The following is a 20,781-nucleotide window of genomic DNA, read 5'->3' as shown; positions in this document are numbered from 1 at the left end:
AAATGTTAAGGGCAGCCAGAGAGAAAGGTCGGGTAACCCACAAAGGGAAGCCCATCAGACTAACAGCGGATCTCTCGGCAGAAACTCTACAAGCCAGAATAGAGTGGGGGCTGACAGGACAACATTCTTAAAGAAAAGAATTTTCAAACCAGAATTTCATATCCAGCCAAACTAAGCTTCATAAGTGAAGGAGAAACAAAATACTTTACAGACAAGCAAATGCTGAGAGATTTTGTCACCACCAGGACTGCCCTAAAAGAGCTCCTGAAGGAAGCGCTACACATGGAAAGGAACAACTGGTACCAGCTGCTGCAAAATCATGCCAAAATGTAAAGACCTTCGAGACTAGGAAGAAACTGCATCAACTAACGAGCAAAATAACCAGCTAACGCCATAATGACAGGACCAAATTCACACATAACAATATTAACTTTAAATGTAAATGGACTAAATGCTCCAATTAAAAGACACAGACTGGCAAATTGGATAAAGAGTCAAGACCCATACAGCTGTGCTATATTCAGGAAACCCATCTCATGTGCAGAGACACACATAAGCTCAAAATAAAAGGATGGAGGAAGATCTACCAAGCAAATGGAAAACAAAAAAAGGCAGGTTTTGCAATCCTGGTCTCTGATAAAACAGACTTTAAACCAACAAAGATCAAAAGAGACAAAGAAGGCCATTACATATTGGTAAAGGGATCAATTCAACAAGAAGAGCTAACTATCCTAAATATATATGCACCCAATACAGGAGCACCCAGATTCATAAAGCAAGTCCCAAGTGACCTGCAAAGAGACTTAGACTCCCACATAATAATAATGGGAGACTTTAACACCCCACTGTCAACATTAGACAGATCAACGAGACAGAAAGTCAACAAGGATACCCAGGAATTGAACTCAGCTCTGCACCAAGCGGACCTAATAGACATCTACAGAACTCTCCACCCCAAATCCACAGAATATACATTTTTTTCAGCACCACACCACACCTATTCCAAAATTGACCACATACTTGGAAGTAAAGCTCTCCTCAGCAAATGTAAAAGAACAGAAATTATAACAAACTGTCTCTCAGACCACAGTACAATCAAACTAGAACTCAGGATTAAGAAACTCACTCAAAACCGCTCAACTACATGGAAACTGAACAACCTGCTCCTGAATGACTACTGGGTACATAAGGAAATGAAGGCAGAAATAAAGATGTTCTTTGAAACCAACGAGAACAAAGACACAACATACCAGAATTTCTGGGACGCATTCAAAGCAGTGTGTAGAGGGAAATTTATAGCACTAAATGCCCACAAGAGAAAGCAGGAAAGATCCAATATTGACACCCTACCATCACAATTAAAAGAACTAGAAAAGCAAGAGCAAACACATTCAAAAGCTAGCAGAAGGCAAGAAATAACTAAAATCAAAGCAGAACTGAAGGAAATAGAGACACAAAAAAACCCTTCAAAAAATTAATGAATCCAGGAGCTGGTTTTTTGAAAGGATCAACAAAATTGATAGACAGCTAGCAAGTCTAATAAAGAAAAAAAGAGAGAAGAATCAAATAGACACAATAAAAAATGATAAGGGAGATATCACCACGGATCTCACAGAAATACAAACTACCATCAGAGAATACTACAAACACCTCTAGGCAAATAAACTAGAAAATCTAAAAGAACTGGATAAATTCCTCGATAAATACACTCTCCCAAGACTAAACCAAGAAGAAGTTGAATCTCTGAATAGACCAATAACACCATCTGAAATTGTGGCAATAATCAATAGCTTACCAACCAAAAAGAGTCCAGGACCAGATGGATTCACAGCCAAATTCTACCAGAGGTACAAGGAGGAACTGGTACCATTCCTTCTGAAACTATTCCAATCAATACAAAAAGAGGGAATCCTCCCTAACTCATTATGAGGCCAGCATCATCCTGATACCAAAGCTGGGCAGAGACACAACCAAAAAAGAGAATTTTAGACCAATATCCTTGATGAACATTGATACAAAAATCCTCAATAAAATACTGGCAAACCGAATCCAGCAGCACATCAAAAAGCTTATCCACCATGATCAAGTGGGCTTCATCCCTGGGATGCAAGGCTGGTTCAATACACACAAATCAATAAATGTAATCCAGCATATAAACAGAACCAAAGACAAAAACCACATGATTATCTCAATAGATGCAGAAAAGGCCTTTGACAAAATTCAACAATCCTTCATGCTAAAAACTCTCAATAAATTAGGTATTGATGGGACGTATCTCAAAATAATACGAGCTATCTATGACAAACCCACAGCCAATATCATACTGAATGGGCAAAAACTGGAAGCATTCCCTTTGAAAACTGGCACAAGACAGAGATGCCCTCTCTCACCACTCCTATTCAACATAGTGTTGGAAGTTCTGGCCAGGGAAATTAGGCAGGAGAAGGAAATAAAGGGTATTCGATTAGGAAAAGAGGAAGTCAAATTGTCCCTGTTTGCAGATGACATGATTGTATATCTACAAAACCCCATTGTCTCAGCCCAAAATCTCCTTAAACTGATAAGCAACTTCAGCAAAGTTTCAGGATACAAAATCAATGTACAAAAATCACAAGCATTCTTATACACCAATAACAGACAAACAGAGAGCCAAATCATGAGTCAACTCCCATTCACAATTACTTCAAAGAGAATAAAATACCTAGGAATCCAACTTACAACGGACGTGGAGGACCTCTTCAAGGAGAACTACAAACCACTGCTCAAGGAAATAAAAGAGGATACAAACAAATGGAAGAACATTCCATGCTCATGGGTAGGAAGAATCAATATCGTGAAAATGGCCATACTGCCCAAGGTAATTTACAGATTCAATGCCATCCCCATCAAGCTACCAATGACTGTCTTCACAGAATTGGAAAAAACTACTTTAAAGTCCATATGGAACCAAAAAAGAGCCCGCATTGCCAAGGCAATCCTAAGCCAAAAGAACAAAGCTGGAGGCATCACACTACCTGACTTCAAACTATACTACAAGGCTACAGTAACCAAAACTGCATGGTACTGGTACCAAAACAGAGATATAGATCAACGGAACAGAACAGAGCCCTCAGAAATAATGCCGCATATCTACAACTATCTGATCTTTGACAAACCTGAGAAAAACTAGCAATGGGGAAAGGATTCCCTATTTAATAAATGGTGCTGGGAAAACTGGCTAGCCATATGTAGAAAGCTGAAACTGGATCCCTTCCTTACACCTTATACAAAAAATTAATTCAAGATGGATTAAAGACGTAAACGTTAGACCTAAAACCATAAAAACCCTAGAAGAAAACCTAGGCATTACCATTCAGGACACAGGCATGGGCAAGGACTTCATGTCTAAAACACCAAAAGCAGTGGCAACAAAAGCCAAAATTGACAAATGGGATCTAATTAAACTGAAGAGCTTCTGCACAACAAAAGAAACTACCATCAGAGTGAACAGGCAACCTACAAAATGGGAGAAAATTTTCACAACCTACTCATCTGACAAAAGGCTAATATCCAGAATCTACAATGAACTCAAACAAATTTACAAGAAAAAAAACATACAACCCCATCAAAAAGTGGGCGAAGGATATGAACAGACACTTCTCAAAAGAAGACATTTATGCAGCCAAAAAACACATGAAGAAATGCTCACCATCACTGGCCATCAGAGAAATGCAAATCAAAACCACAATGAGATACCATCTCACACCAGTCAGAATGGCAACCATTAAAAAGTCAGGAAACAACAGGTGCTGGAGAGGATGTGGACAAACAGGAACACTTTTACACTGTTGGTGGGACTGTAAACTAGTTCAACCACTGTGGAAGACAGTGTGGCGATTCCTCAGGGATCTAGAACTAGAAATACCATTTGACCCAGCCATCTCATTACTGGGTATATACCCAAAGGACTATAAATCATGCTGCTATAAAGACACATGCACACATACGTTTATTGCAGCACTATTCACAATAGCAAAGACTTGGAACCACCCCAAATGTCCAACAATGACAGACTGGATTAAGAAAATGTGGCACATATACACCATGGAATACTATGCAGCCATAAATGAAGAGTTCATGTCCTTTGTAGGGACATGGATGAAATTGGAAATCATCATTCTCAGTAAACTATCACAAGGACAAAAAACCAAACACCGCATGTTCTCACTCATAGGTGGGAATTGAACAATGAGAACACATGGACACAGGAAGGGGAACATAACACTCTGGGGACTGTTGTGGGGTGGGGGTAGGGGGGAGGGATAGCATGAGGAGATATACCTAATGCTAAATGACGAGTTAATGGGTGCAGCACACCAGCATGGCACATGTATACATATGTAACTAACCTGCACATTGTGCACGTGTACCCTAAAACTTAAAGTATAATAATAATAAAATAAGTCTTATTTTTCCCAAATCATGAACACTATACTTAACTTTGCATTATTCTGCTCACTTGCATGCTTGCTTCCATGTAGTCATCTTTGATTGTTCTTGTTTTTCAAGAGCTTAACTCTTATTATTTCTTTACCTGTTGTATTCTTTAGATTCCTTTAATCTTTCATTTTTAATTCCTCTAAATATGCATCATCTCTCACCACTTTATGCCCACTAAGATGGCTATAAGAAAGGCAGTTAATACAAACTTTAGTAAGAGTGTGGAAAAAATAAATGTCTGATCCTTGCTGGTAAGATTATAAAATGATACATCTTCTTTAAAAAAAAGTTTGGCAGTTTATCACAATGTTTAACCTAGAGTTACCATGTGATCAACAATTCTACTCCTAATTATATACTTAAGAGAAATGAAAACATATATCCACATAAAAACTTACACACAAATGTTCATAGTAGTATTATTCACAACAGTGAAAAAGAAGAACTCAAATAACCATCAACTAATAAATAGAGAAATAAAATGTGTTATACACATAAGATGAAATATTATTCAGCAATAAAAAGAAACGAAGTACTGATCCATACTACGTTACGGATAAGAAACATTGTGCTAAATGAAAGGAACCAGTCACAAAAGAACACATATTGTACGATTCCATTTATATAAGATGTCCAGAATAGGCAAATCTATGGACAGAAAGTAGATTAGTGATTTTTCAGAACTAGGGGTATGTAAGAGGGGGGAGTGATTACTGATGAGTACATGGCTTCTTTTGGGGATGATGATATGTTCTAAAATTGACTGCGATAATGGTTGAAGAATAACTGTGCACTTTCAATTGGTGAATTGTATTATATGTGAATTATATCACCAAATAAAACACAAATTAAAATTAGAAATTGGAAAACATGTTTAAAAATTAGACAATGATAAGTAAAAGTTTTGAAGTTTTTTAGTTCTCCTATATGATTCAGGAGGATAAAAGACATACTGATTAATATTATTGTTGGTTAGGGAAATATGCTTTTTAAAATTTAAGAGTAATCATTAAATAGAAAAATAAAACTATAATTCCTAAACTGCTAAAAGGAAAATAAAAGAACATTAGAAGCTCATTCAATTAATAAGAAGCTCATTCAATTAATAAAAATCAGAAGAGAAGAAAAAAGAAAATTTCCATTTATTTCCCTGTCACATAAAATTAAGAGATTCTCAGATTATTAAAACAAAACCAAAATATCCAGATATTTTTGGTATAAAAGAAACATACACAAAATATAACAAGAGAAAAAATGTTAAAAGATATGCAAAAAGACATAGACAAATTCTAATAAAGAAATACTATATTTAAGTTAAAAATGTTCTTTAAGACAAAAAGTGACAATAGGAACAGAGAGAAATCCAAATGATTAAAACAATAATTCAACTCCATTCTCAGTAAAGGATAGAACAATCAGACAGAAGATAATAAAGGAAACAGAGGTCTAGAGCAATGCAATAAACCACCAAGATCTAATAGATATATACAGGATATTCTACCTAAAAACAACAGAATACATATTCTCCTGAAGGGCACAGGAGACATTCTCCAGGACAGAATATATGTTAGGTAACAAATTATATCTCGGTAGATTTTAAAAGATAAATGTGCAAAGTATCTTCACCACCCACAGTGGGATAAAGTTAGAAATCAAAAACGGAAGAAAAACTTGAACATTAAAAAGTATGTGGAAATTACCAACACACATTTGATCAATGGATGAAAGACAAAATCACAATGAAATTAGAAAATATTTAGAGAAATGTGAAAATTAAAACACAACATACCAATACTCATGGAACACTGTAAAGCAGTGATAAAAGGGAAATTTATAGTTATAAACATACTAAAAAAGAAGATTTCAAATACACAACTTAACTTTACAACTTGAACTAGAAAAAGAACAAACTAAATTCAAAGGTAGCAGAATGAAGGAAATAATAAATATTAGAGCAAGATAAACAATAGAGAAAATAGAAAAGCAATAGAGAAAATCAACAATACCAAAAGTTGATTCTTGAAAAAGAGCAACAAAATTGGCAAACCTTTAGTTAGACTGACCAAAAAAAAGAAAAGAGAAAGAAAACTGAAATTACTAAATTTAGAAATGAAAAGTCAGGTCATTACTGCCAATTCTACAGAAATAAAAATGATTATAGGAGAGTACTATGAAAAATTATACACTAATAAATTGGATAAGCTAGGTGAAATGGACAAATCCCTAGAAACACAAAACCTACCAAGATTGAATGATAAAGGAATAGAAAATGGAATAGATCTGTAACCAGTAAGGAGATTGAATCAGTAATCAAATATACCACAACAAAGAAGCCCTGAACTCAAAGGCTTCACTGATAAATTCTACCCAAACATTTAAAAAATAACTAATACCAATGCTCAAACTTTTCCCAAAAAGTGAAAAGGAAGGAACAATTCCTAAATCATTCTATGAGACCAGCATACTACATATTAATGTCTACAGAATGCAGCTGAAGCAGATTATTTTTAGAAATGAGAAGGGGAAGGAAGGAAGGAAGGAGGGAAGGAGGGAAGGAAGGAAGGAAGGGAAGGAGGGAGGGAAGGAAAGAAGGAAGGAAGGAGAAGGAAGGAGGGAGGGAGGAAGGGAGGAAGGAAGGACGGAAGGAAGGGAGGGAAGGAGGGAGGGAGGGAAGGAAAGAAGGAAGGAAGGAGAAGGAAGGAGGGAGAGAGGAAGGGAGGAAGGAAGGAAGGGAGGGAGGGAAGGAGGGAGGGAGGGAGGGAAGGAAGGAAAAATAGGCAAAATTCTCAATAAAAGGGTAGGCACAATTCTAATATAGAACAAACTTCAGAGTATTAATATTGTAAATATGTCAATGAATTTATAAAATGAAACAAAGATGACAATTTCCATTAAAAAGCCAATTACCAACTAGGTCAGGAAAAAATTAAAAACCTCCATAGACACAAATATTACTGAAACTTAGTCAAATTTAAAAATCTACCCTCAAAAATATAAACTACACAAAAATAAATACAAACACATTACCAAAATCATTTTTTACAGGTTTCATAGGTCAGTTCTATCAACCATCACACAACAAATAACTCCATTGTGACAACCACTAAGATATACTTCTCTGGCTGGGCACAGTGGCTCAGCCTGTAATCTCAGCACTTTGGAAGGCCGAGGTGAGCAGATCACTTGAGCTCAGGAGCCTGAGACCAGCCTGGGCAACACGGCGAAACCCCATCTCTACCAAAAATACAAAAAACTTAGTCTAACAGAAGACTACTCATATGAACAGGTTTAATGCAACATGGAATGCAAAAGATTAGAACCATTAAAATATTTAATTCTTCAACTTTAAAAAATTAAATAAAATCAAAATAGGATAATGACCAGAATAGTGCCATTATAATCACATCAAAAAGTAAAGCTTCCATTAACATTTTATGAATTTGGCAATCTAGTACAATACATTAAGTATTGTGTTTCACTCAATTTTGTGATACTCCATTTTTGAAAAAACTTAGAGGCTTCAGATACCCATGAAAAGAAAAAAATCAGGGTAGAAACACATAGGCTGAGGTTTGCTAATTCACTGTTTAAAAAGGACCTTAGATGTCCCACTACAATTGCTCTTAGGTATTTTTAACAAATGAATAGTCATAATTCACAGAAAAGACAAGTGGTACTTTTTATCTACATAGACTATACTATATAAGCTTTCAGTAAAACATTTAAATTGTTTTACTTTTAATCCTGTCAAGTAATTTTCATTTCTTCTACTTCAAAAGGTTGACCAGGTTGTTTGCCTGTATTGGGATCAACGAATGTTGGGCTATATACTATGTTTAGTTATAATAACTAATTTATCCACCCTGACTTAATATGTGGGAAACAATACACCCTACCTAAGAGCAATTATAGTGGGACATCTAAGGTCCTTTTTAAACAGTGAATTAGCAAACCTCAGCCTATGTGTTTCTACCCTGATTTTTTTCTTTTCATGGGTATCTGAAGCCTCTAAGTTTTTTCAAAAATGGAGTATCACAAAATTGAGTGAAACACAATACTTAATGTATTGTACTAGATTGCCAAATTCATAAAATGTTAATGGAAGCTTTACTTTTTGATGTGATTATAATGGCACTATTCTGGTCATTATCCTATTTTGATTTTATTTAATTTTTTAAAGTTGAAGAATTAAATATTTTAATGGTTCTAATCTTTTGCATTCCATGTTGCATTAAACCTGTTCATATGAGTAGTCTTCTGTTAGAATCACATCTGTGCTTTTCTTGAGTCTGCTGTTGAACTATTAGATTGTCATAATTCATAAAATTTTAGTTTAATGTGCTCTTTGTAAAATGAAATTGTAAAGAAAATAAATAAAAAAAAAAAAACTTAGTCAGCTGTGGTGGCAAGCTCCTGTAGTCCCAGCTACTCGGGAGGCTGAGGTGGGAGGATCGTTTGAGCCTGGGAGGCAGAGGTTGAGTGAACTGAGATTGTGCCACTACACTCCACCCTGGGAGGCAGAGTGAGACCCTATCTCGGGGAAAAAAAAAAAAAAAAAAAGTACCTCTCTGATCCCTGATGGCAGAGAGCATAACTGACTAGTGGCCCCAGCTACTGCACTCTGAAATCCATCATTTTATTCACACTGAGCCCATGCTTCCCAAGGGCTGCCCTTAGTCAAGGACTAAACATGGCAGAGATACCAAGGCGGGCCTGTTCCTGGGAGATGGAAGACTCCTTTGATGGGTAACTTTTGCTCAAGGCTGCACCACTGGTGTTAAACATTCTTAGAAGTGCCCTGCATTCTCAGGCTCTTTCACTCACCTTCCCTTTCTTGCTTCTCTCCCTCACAAAGGCAGGTAGGCATTGTGGTCTCAAATTCTCCCATTATCTCCCCTCCCTTCTCCCAATTTCCCCTCACAGAAGTTCCCCTAACACGTTTATTGCTTATCTAATCCCATCTTGGCTTCTGTGTCTCAGAGGACTTATGGTCCAAGTAAACAGAAGGTAAGATGGAGATGAGGAACTGATTCACTCACTGATTGGCAGGCTAAGAGGACAACATCCATGTTGGTGGGTGGAACACAGTTCCTGGCAGAAGACTTAAATTGCTGGATTTCACCAGTGGTGACCTGAGAAAATGCACTGATAGAGAAAATACTTGAAGGTACAGCAATTCAGGTGCTTGGAAGATGGGGAAGACACCTTCAAAAGAGAGTGGAGTAGACTGATTATCATTATGTTGTATTGATACTTGCAGAGGGATAATGAGAGACTGAAGGCCATTAACAAACCATTTACTGGCTAAATAAAAGAACCAGTGGGTCTCTTTCATAGCTTTAAATGAGGCCCTGATGACTGATAGCAGAAATGCCAACATGAATGACCAGCAGGATGATGATCTCGTTGTAGAGTTGCAGAGCTCCAGAGATGACAGTATGCTAAGCCAAAGAAGTTGTGTTATGCAAAAAGGGCCATGGTTCAGGAGACCTAGGAACCTGAAATATGGAATAGGAATATATGAATGAATGCTTCTGAGGATGTTGGTTTTACCAGCCACTTCCCTAGCAATACCTAGCATTTTGTTATGCCGGAAGACACTAAAGAGCTCTCTTCTCTCTTAGGTAACAGGTGCACCCTCACAAACTGTCACCACTTCTTTTCTTGGCTGCCAGACTGATTAGTGGGATTAAATCACAGCATGACCCAACTGAGCCTGATACGAAAGAAAATGGATTGCACAACTGAAACGGATGCAAGATTTAGGGAGCACATACTGGCAGGAGCCATGGAAGTATGACCAGATTTAAATATTTGATAAAGGGCAACAAAATGTTAAGACTGGATAAATAAAAACTCATTGGTTTTGGTGCATATTTTCAGGACCACAGAGATGTAATACCCTACTGAGGATTCCAGGGAATGGAGCAAACTTGTTGCTAGAGTGACTCGTAGAAGCCTGAAAAATGCAATGTCCAGTACAAGTGAAATTGAAATGCCTGGGTTGTCCTGGCTTATGGAAGAGAAAGTTATAAAAACACTGAGAGAAGGGGATATGCTGGAATGGTTCATATTATATGAGGCCAGAAGAACTACCAGGTTGTGTTCCATGGGAGGACTCAGAGGACAAACTATGCATTAAGGCTGTTATGAATATGCTGATAAGAGAGGCACCAGTATTATAAGGAGGCTTAGAGTTGGCTCTCCTCTTCAGAGCAGTCCCGAAAATAGGAGAGATAGTCACAGGGCTAGGTTTGTTAATTGCCATAAAAAGATGGAGATCCAATGTAATAGACGACAGGTGTCAGCGCTTAACTTCCAGAATCCAGAAACCACAATTACCATAATTAGATCAACAAGATTGGATGAACTGCCAAGGGGGTTGGCTCACAAAGAGTTGTAGGGATTATTAATAAAGCATGGTATTCTGAAGGGAAAATAGGTGGGCAGCCAACAGTGGTACTATTTAACATCTGGTTTCATTTTAAGTAAGAATGAAGGAACAGGAGACTGAGGGTTGTTGCTTCAATGGAGGGCCATATTTCTCTTCACAGTTCCCAGATTTCAGCTAATTTTAAAATCCAAAACCCATTAACTAATCAGGTGACTGAGTCCCTAGAAGGAAGGTCCCTGAAACATTTTGAAAAGTGGGTAAAATGATCCCTGAAAATACCTACACCATAAACTTGATTATATACATTGGTATATGCATGAGGATATATATACAGTACAGGAGGAATAAGCAGACATTTTGACTCCCATTAGACATGAGGGCCTAATTGACTCCCATTAGACACAGATAGCCAAGCATTCAAAATATCATCATGTCCTCTTATTAGAGTTGGGGTGTTCATGGGGTGGGGGCACATAACAAATTCTGACTAAATTCTTGCTCATAGTGTGCCCACTATGTCAATGGATCCACCCATTGGTCATTTCCCCACTCTTTAAGTGTATAAATAGAACTGATGTACAAGGTAGCTGGAATAACCTCTACACTGTGTCCCTGGCTTATAGGATAAGATCAGTCATAGTGGAAAAGACCAACTGGTAATCTCTGAAACTACTCCCAACTGGACAAGTTAATAAATACAAAATATAATGTCATCCAATGATATAGAAAATTAATGCCACCACTAAAAGTCTAACACAGGGATAGTAGTCTCTACCAAATTTCCATTTAATTTAGTTCTTTACAATAAATAATTCAGACTTTTCTGACTCAGATACATCTACTTTTCCATTTTACACACAAGAAGAGTTTATTTAAAAAATTATTCTTTTCAATTTTCGAATTATTTACTATATTATTTCACAGCAACAAAAAGAAAAAAAAACCTTTAGTTCAATATATGAAAGGACTGAGATTTAGAGAAGCTAGGTGACTGCTATAGTTTGGATATTTGATCCTCCAAATCAAATGTTAAAATTTGATACTCAATGTTAGAGGTGGGGCCTAATGGGAGGTGTTTGGGTCATGGGGGTAGATCCATCATAAATGGATTTGTGCCATCGTTGTGTCTCATGTTCCCATGACAGCTGGTTACTTAAAAGAGTCTGGAACTTCTGTCTTCTCTCTTGCCTACTTTCTCACCATGTGATCTCTACACATACCAGCTCCCCTTCCTCTTCCACCATGAATGGAAACAGCTTGAGGCCCTCACCAGATGCAAATGCCAACACCATACTTCTTGCACAACCTGCAGAACCATGAGCCAAGTAAACCTCTTTCCTTTATATATTACTCAGCCTCAGGTATTCTTTTATAGCAATGCAAATGGACTAAGACAGAAAATTGGTGCCAGGAAGTGGTATGTTGCTATAAAGACACCTAAAAATGTAAAAGTGGCTTTAGAACTGGAGTGCTCATAAGATAGAAAAATGAGGGAAAGTTTGGAACATCTTAGAAATTGGTTAAGTGGCTGTGACCAAAATGCTGATTGAAATATAGACAGTAAAGGCCACGTTGAGGGTCTCAGACTGAAATGAGGAAATCACTGGAACTGAAGCAAAGATAACCTTTGTTATGCCCTGTCAAAGAACTTTGCTACATTGTGTCCATGCCAAGCAGTAAAGTGCTCAAGAAGTAATGTGGCTGCTTTTAACAGCTTATGTTCACATGCAGGAGCAAATGAATAACCTAGAGTTGGAATGTATAATCAAAAGGAAAGCAGGGGATAACAATTTGTAGAATCCTCAGCCTGGCCATGTGGCAGAGAAGGAAAGAGTGTTTTCAGAAGAGTGCTGGGGTAGCAAACACTTGTTAAAGAAAGTAGCATGAATAAAAGGAGCCAGGTACTATTAGTAAAGACAATGGGGGAAAGACCCTGAAGGCATTTCACAAATCTGGCAGGCTTCTGGGCTTCCCATCACAGACCAAGAGCCCAAGGAAGATGGTATGGTTTTGGATGACAGGCTTGGGACAACATTGCCATGCCCCATCTCTAGAAAGTGCTCCCCACATCTCGCTGCTCAAATGGCCCCAGGTATTGCGCCTACTGCCACTGAAGGAGGCTAGAAAGTATGAGTACTAGAGGCTTGTCGGCTTCCACTGAGATTTCAGGGGATGTATTGAAAAGCCTGAGTGCCCAGGCAGAAGCCTGCCATAGGGGTGGAGACCCTGCAGACAGATGCTAGTGAGGCAATGCTGAGCAGAAATATGCGGTTGGAGGCCCTGAAGAGAGTACCCACCAGGGATTGCCTAGTAGAGCAGGGCTATGGTGCATCCATGTTCCCAGGGTGCAGGACATGGAACCAAGGGAGATAATTTTGGAGCTTTAAGATTTAATGTCTTCCCCGCTATATTTTGGATTTTCATGCAGCATGTTATCACTATATTTTGACCAATTTCTCCCTTTTGGAATGAGATGTTTACTCAATATTTGTTCCACCATTGTATCTTGGAGATAAGTAATTTGATTTTGATTTTACAGGCTCAAAGCTGAAAGGAACTTGCTTTGAGTCTCAGATGAGACTTTGGACTCTGGACTTCTGAGTTGATGCTGAAGCAAGTTAAGACTTCTGGGAAGTACTGGGATTAAATGATTATATTTTGTATGTGAGAAGGACACCAGGGATTTCAGGGGCCAGGGATAGAATGCTATAGTTTTAATATTTGACCCTCCAAACCACATATTGAAATTTGATACCCATCGTTGGAGGTTGAGCCTAATGAAAGGTGTTTGAGTTGCAGGGGCAGACTCCTTGTGAATGACTTGGTGGTGTCCTTATGGTAGCAAATGAGTTCTCACTCTATTAGTTCCCAAGAGAGCTGGCTGTTTAAAGGAGTCTCTGGCTCTCACCTCTTCTCTCCCCATGTGATTGCTACACATGCCAGCTCCGCTTCCTCTTCTGCCATGAGTGGAAGCAGTTTGATACCCTCACCAGATGCACATGCTGGCACCCTACTTCTTGTACAGCCAGCACAACTGTGAGCCAAATAAACCTCTTTTTATAAATTACCCAGCCTCAGGTATTCCTTTTCAGCAATAGAAACAAACTAAAATAGTGACCTACTTAAGATGGCATAAAACATTAAGAACAGAGCCAGGGTATGTCTGTAAGTGATCTCCCTAGTACTGGCCCAATTATGTTTACCATCAGAACTACACACAATATAGAGGTAAAATCTAACAAAGAGTTTGAGAACAATCCCCTACAGAACAATGGCTAAACTGCAAAGCTGACGCACTCAGCTCTGTTACCAAAATAACAGCAATAACAGTAAAAATGGCCTGATTGAGGGGTCTCCATAAATGTTAACCTGTTTTAAAATCTCCTAAAGTTTAGCAGTAGCTTTATAAAACTTAATAATTGATAAGCTTCAAAATATCCTGTCCATATTTTTCTTAACAATGACACAGTTTTTAAAGTGATCTAATTTACATTTCACTACTGGAAGAATTTAAATGACAAAAAACCCATCAAATATATTTTATCACATCCAAAGATTAGAATATTTTATTTTACATTGTCCATGATGACAACATAATAAATAGGATCATCTCTAAGACATGGTACACATTAACAGTAATTTTCTTTTACTTAACAAAAGAGCTATTGAATTTAAATATGCACACAAATTCAAAAGCTTAAAATAAAAAACCTCAAGATTCAAATAATTTACATACATATTCAACTTTGTGAAATTTTGCACTTAACCAAACTTTCAGTGAATTTTCTTCCAGACTATTCTGCATCAAAAAGTTTTTTTAGACCAGGCATGGTGGCTCACACTTGTAATCCCAGCACTTTGGGAGGCCGAGGTGGGCAGATCATCTGAGGTCAGGAGATCGAGACCAGCCTGGCCAATGTGGTGAAACCCCGTATCTACTAAAAATACAAAAATTAGCTGGGCGTGGTGGCAGGTGCCTGTAATCCCAGCTACTCAGGAGCCGAGGCAGGAGAAATGCTTGAACCCGGGAGGTGAAGGTTGCAGTGAGCCGAAATAGCGCCGCTGCACTCCAGCCTGGGTGACAGGGTGAGACCCTGTCTCAACAACAACAACAACAACAACAAAAGTTGTTTTAATGCATTCAATAATGCTTGTTCAATTGTAACTTCTAGTACTTTCTAAAACCATACTGTAACTTTGTTAATAGCCTTAAAATTCATTTGTTTTCTGAAGTACAAAGTTGTAAAATATTAAACATATTTAAGATGTTTCCTCAAATTTCATTTTAAGGAACAATTTAAAGTATAAATGCACTTTTTACACATATTAGTGATAAATATGTTTATAGAAATACATTATAGAAATTATAATATTTTAAGGTGCATGGATAAACATGATTGTTTTCAGAGTAAACTGACCAATATGGCAAAGGTTTCTCTTATCAAGAGAAGTAGAAAAATGAACAAGGAATGTGTAAACCGTAGAAAATACTTTACAAATCTGAAGGGCTGTAAATGGAAATGAGAAATTGAAATTGTTATATATGGACCCATATGGAGGAATTAGGAGAGATATCATAGGGAGGCAGATTTCAGCTCAGTTATAAAGAACAATTTGGTATCTGATGATGGAAAATGCCATCTGAGGAGCTGGTGAGCTTCCTGTCATTAAAGGCATTCAGGCATAAAACTGATCAGTGGTTGGGCAAATTATGTCCACAGGCTGAATTCAATCCACCAGCTGTTTTTATAATAAAGTTTTATTGGAACACAGCCACTCCCATTTGTTTCCATATTGGCTTTGTCTGCTTTAACACTATAGCAGAAAAGTTGCACAGATGCGATGAAGACCATACAGCCCACAAATCTTGAAATATTTACTATCTGGCCCTTAATGGAAAATGTTTGCTGACTCCAGTGAAGAAGGTATTAGAAATTCAAATACTTTATGGATATCTGGACAAGACAACCAACAAGATGATGGTTACTTTGTGTTTAGACAAGTTCCAAATACATCATCTGTGCTAAGGATTGAGTTGTGCAGGTCTTTACTGTATGGCAGCCCAGCCAAGTTGGTGAGTGTTGGTTAAAATTCATACTGCACTATTTTCAAATTTGTGTGCCATGATGTGGGGCTTTATCTGCCAGAAGGAGAAGTCATATTTGTCTAATTTGTACAAAGTCACCCAAATGACCAGCATAAACTTCACACGTGAATAATAATGTTAATAAAAATAAGATCTCTTCCAATCCAGAGGATCTATGATCTCATAACACAGATATTTTATAACTTAAACTCCTAACCCAGAGTCTCTACATTTATATCCCACGGAAATGAAAATAAATGTTCCCTGAAAACAGTTTTCATGTTTTGAGAAATGCTACAAACTATAACCTCTCTTGTAGAATGACATATTGCAAATTAGCATTTTAAAAGCTTTGAGAAGTAATGCCAGTTGAAAACCAACCAAAAGAGCACTATTTAACTTTAGGACATGTAGCATTTTACAAAGCTGCTTCACTGTGGAGCCCTTTTTATGAACCTACAACGAATATGTCACACAATTAACAAAATTAACTAAGAAATAAACAAATTGGTTTAGTTCCTGTAGATGTAACTAATCCATGTGGTGCATGCATTGTTAATTTCATTAATTAAAACAGGCTATAATTATTTATGTGATGGGGGACACAAAGTTATCCTCTTTCCACTGAATCCATTAGCTATTAAATAGTGTAACAGCAAAATAATCTTGCACAAGTACATTTCAGCTATGTTACCTCTGCTCTGTGGGATATATTTAAGCATATAAAGCTATTCAAGACATACTCTATGATACTTTAAGGTTTTAGAATTGGTCGATTATCTAACAGATTGACAGGACATATATCAGAATACAGGCTTGACAAGTTCAAAGTCAGTCAAAGCAAACTTTTACCTGAAGAAGGTGACAAAAAACTGCACAAGGTCCATGATTGTATTGTGTTGTGAGAATGCAATCTGAAAAATCAAAATAAAAAAATTGAAAGTATGTTCTTCTCTAAAACCTGTGGTGATATTTCATGACATTTGTAAATACAGTTTTTCTAAATCACCAAGACATTTGGATCATGATATTATAAATCAAATATGTGATGGAATCAAAATTTCATCTAGAATACCTAATATATCCAACTGCTAATGATGGTCATAGTGTAGAATATGACATTAAATATTTTAAAAACTATTATATAATTACTTTAAGGATGCACGCTAAGAGTTTCATGTGAAATACTACGACAGATTAAATATGCCTAACCAAAACACCCACATTTCAACTCAGCTAAGAAAACAGGGAATTTTCTCCCTATATATCTTCATCTGGGGAAGCTTCATATATATATACAAATGTTTTGTTACACACCATTCAAATAATAAAATATGTCACATCATTTTAAAACTTGTTAATGTTAATAAGAAGTTAATTTTAAAAGGTGAAACTAGCCAAAAAGTTAAAGTCATTCTCCATTTCTGTTAACATTATAGAGATCATACTGCAACATCTGTCCTGAGGAAGTGTATTATAGTATATCAATCAACAATATAGCATCTGGATAGAGAATAACTGATTGTGTAATGTGGAGTTTTTCAATTACTAGCCCTGTATATTTTGAAAAACTAGTCTATTTCTCAGTTTTCCCGTATGCGAATGGTAATAATAAAAGCATCTACCTTATAATGTTATAGAAAATCTAACTGAATTAATAGAAATGTAATGTTTACCATAATTTCTGGCATGTAAAAGTTACAATATAAACATTATTAAACTTTTGTATCATGTATAAATGAGATGTCAATATAAGTGAGTTTTCCCACATTGCTGAAGCTAAACCATTCAGGTATTAAAATCTCTTTTTCTTTTAATAATATTTTATGAAAATGTTGCAAAAACATAATAGAATTTCTACTGAAAATGGACTAAAAGGAATGAGTTTTCCCTCCTGCTATAAACAACTGGAAAACTAGGTGAAGTATCTGAAACAACCAATTTCAGCCATTGGACAAGTGGCCAGAGATTATGATTCCTGAGTGAAGAAAAACAAAGGAAATTAATCCTATAATTGTCCCAGCTTCCAGTGCAAGGAAAGAACACTAAGGAATTTAAATGGCATTCTAAAATAAGGGATGTCAGTATTTCTTATGTAAAGAATTACAGTAAGTTGAGAAAATGATTTTTTGGCATGTACATGTAAGCTTAAATATAGTAATATTCATTTCCTACAAGCTTGTAAGCTATTGAATTATGAAACACTTATACAAAGGCTGAAGAAAGATAATTGGCATAGGAGATTGGTTATAGGTGAAAATATTATAAAAGATTAAAGAAAAAACATCTTTTAAAGTTTAAAAGAACGAATTTTCTTCCCAGGTCTTTGTCCATAGAATATCATAGAAATGAAGCTTATCAAAGAATATTGTCAACAAGAACTTAAATCCATGGTAACAGAATTCTGGAAACAATAATTAAAAACAGGAAAAATCTTCAAAATGATAATATTTTGAAATCATAATAAAGAAAATTAGTTTATTTAAGACAAATTGGAATAGGAGGAAACCTTACGCAATGTTGATAAATACCTAAATGAAAAGGGGGCATAAGGACCTTGAACAAAGGCTTGAATAAATTAGCAAATATATAAAAAAAGAGAACAGATGAAATAACAAATAAAATAATAAACATAACATAAAATTAACTGAATAAGATACAGTGCAATTGCAGTAAATGTCAACAGGCTGAATCCACATTGAAAGACAGAGATTTTTGCAGTAAAGATACAATTCAGCTTTACATTTTTAGCAGAAAACACATATAGAACAGTGACACATTTTTATCTAAAATATAAAATACTGTAAGAAGATACAATAGGCACTTAAAAACAATAAAACATATAAATCAATATTAATAGCAAAGTGAAATTCAAAGGCAAAACCTGATCAAATAAAACACTGAGACAAAGAAAATATAACAATAATAAAACAATATGCACCAAAAATACAGGCCAAGTAAGTAAAAACACAATGTCTGGACATATAAGGGGAATTTGATAATGGCAAAATTTTGGAATAAACTATTAACATGCATATCTCTTTTAAAAGTTATCTGATCAAAGAGACACAAAATTGATCTACTTAAATCATTTAAATCATGTAAAAATATTCAAGAAATAGTCACTAAACAAGCTCTGTTCTAGGTGCTAGTGACACCATTATAATAAGACAAAGCTCCTATTATTTTGGCTTCTATGTTCTAATAGCAGGAGGGAGAAAATAACCAGGTGAACTTGTAGGGGGATATCATAATTGTTGACAGTGGTGTTTTGAGTGGAAAAAAACAAAGATGATATGAGCTAGGAGGATTTGCGGCTAATTTGGATCAGGTGGTTAGAGCTGCTGGCCTCACTAAAGGGGTGATATATGAGCTTATATCCAAATAAGAAGTTTAAAAACACACAAATATCTGTTGGTAGAGGTTTCTCAAGTGTAAAGATGATGATTAGGTTAGACATGTTTATGAAAAGTCATAAGATCTGGAGTATTGTGAGCAAAGGACAGAGTAGTTGTAAATAAATTCAGATTAGAAAGCAAAAAGCAAGTCACATAGGTCGTTGGCCATGACAAAGAGTTCGGAATATATTATAAGGGCAATGGGAACCCATGGAAAGTTTTGAGCTATGGGAATTACATGATCTAACTCTCAAGAAAAATATCATTCTGGCTATTGGGTGAGAAAGAAATAATTGGGGAAATCCAGAAGATAAGAGAAGAGGATATTTGATTTTTCTAGTCGTAAGGCAATAGTAGCTTGCACAAGAGTAGTAGTCATCAAGACAAAAATAAGTAGTTAGGTACATAATTTAGAGAGAGAAATGAGGAGACGTGCTGAAGGATTAGATATGACAGGTGAATGAAGAAAGATTAGATATGACAGGTGAATGAAGGAGAAGAATCAGTCATGACTATTGTAGTTTGCTCTCACAAGAACAAGTGGAAAGATGATATTTCTACTTATTGAGAATAGAAAAGTGCCATGAGGATCAAGGGAGAAATAAGGAAAGAAAAACTTACTTAGAATATGTTAAATGTGAAATACCTATTAAATGTTCAAGAGTAGACAGTAACTACTAGCTTGAAGCTCACAGGAAAGGTTAGATTTAAAAATTTGGAAATCAAAGGAACATAAATGTCATCTTAAATCATGTACTTGTATGATAGTCCCTATGAGACAGAATAGATGCAGGAGAAATTATCTCTAAGAGGATATTCAGGGCCACCCCATCATTAGAGCTTAAAAAAAAGAAGTGGAAAGGTAGGTGGGAGGAAACCAGGAAAGGGTTGTGTCAAGACGATCAAAGAACAGAAATGTTGCAAGAAGAAAGTAGTGGTTGATTATGTTGGTTAAGATGAGGATGAAAATATGGCTACTGGATTTGACAACATGAACTTCATGAGTAATTTAAACAAATGAACTTCCAACAGAGTGGTGGGGATGTTAATATAAACAGAATATAAGGAGAATGTGGAACATTACAAAGTAGAAACAAACTACAGGCTGAACTTTCAAGAAGTTATGTTACAAAACAGAGCAGAAATCATCAAGAACACAGATGATTTAAAATATATTTTTAATCCATAGAACATTTTAAAAAGAAGACAATAAACATTGTACAGAGAAAGTATTTTAAAAATCTAAATGGTAGCTTTTATGAGGTACATTAACATATTCCAATAAAATAAAATTAAAACTATAATTTCACATATGGCCAAAACAAGCTTAACTACTTAGAAATTAACAAATGCAATCCAAGGGACAGAGTTCTGCGTGGGCAGTGGGCATAGCAGGATAGTTTTTGATATCCTTGACTTCCAAT

General features: G+C 36.1%; 1 protein-coding gene across 4 annotated transcripts in view; it reads right to left on the bottom strand.

Annotated features, from left to right (window-relative positions):
- Positions 1 to 20,781, bottom strand: part of ATRNL1 (attractin like 1) — an 857,023-nt gene that overhangs the window by 413,686 nt on the left and 422,556 nt on the right. For 3 of the 4 annotated variants that reach the window (XM_034931565.3, XM_008950947.5, XM_003825615.5), the window contains one exon: positions 16,812 to 16,873. The exons of the other annotated variant lie outside the window; for it this stretch is intronic. In XM_034931565.3, the coding sequence (XP_034787456.1) occupies positions 16,812 to 16,873 (62 nt within the window). The remainder of the gene's footprint in view (positions 1 to 16,811; positions 16,874 to 20,781) is intronic. 4 annotated transcript variants of the gene reach the window in all.

This window comes from Pan paniscus, chromosome 8, assembly GCF_029289425.2.
Source record: "Pan paniscus chromosome 8, NHGRI_mPanPan1-v2.0_pri, whole genome shotgun sequence".
NCBI classification, from domain to species: Eukaryota; Metazoa; Chordata; class Mammalia; order Primates; family Hominidae; genus Pan; species Pan paniscus.
Note: the sequence above shows the minus strand (reverse complement) of the source record. Positions and strands in the feature narration are given on the sequence as shown.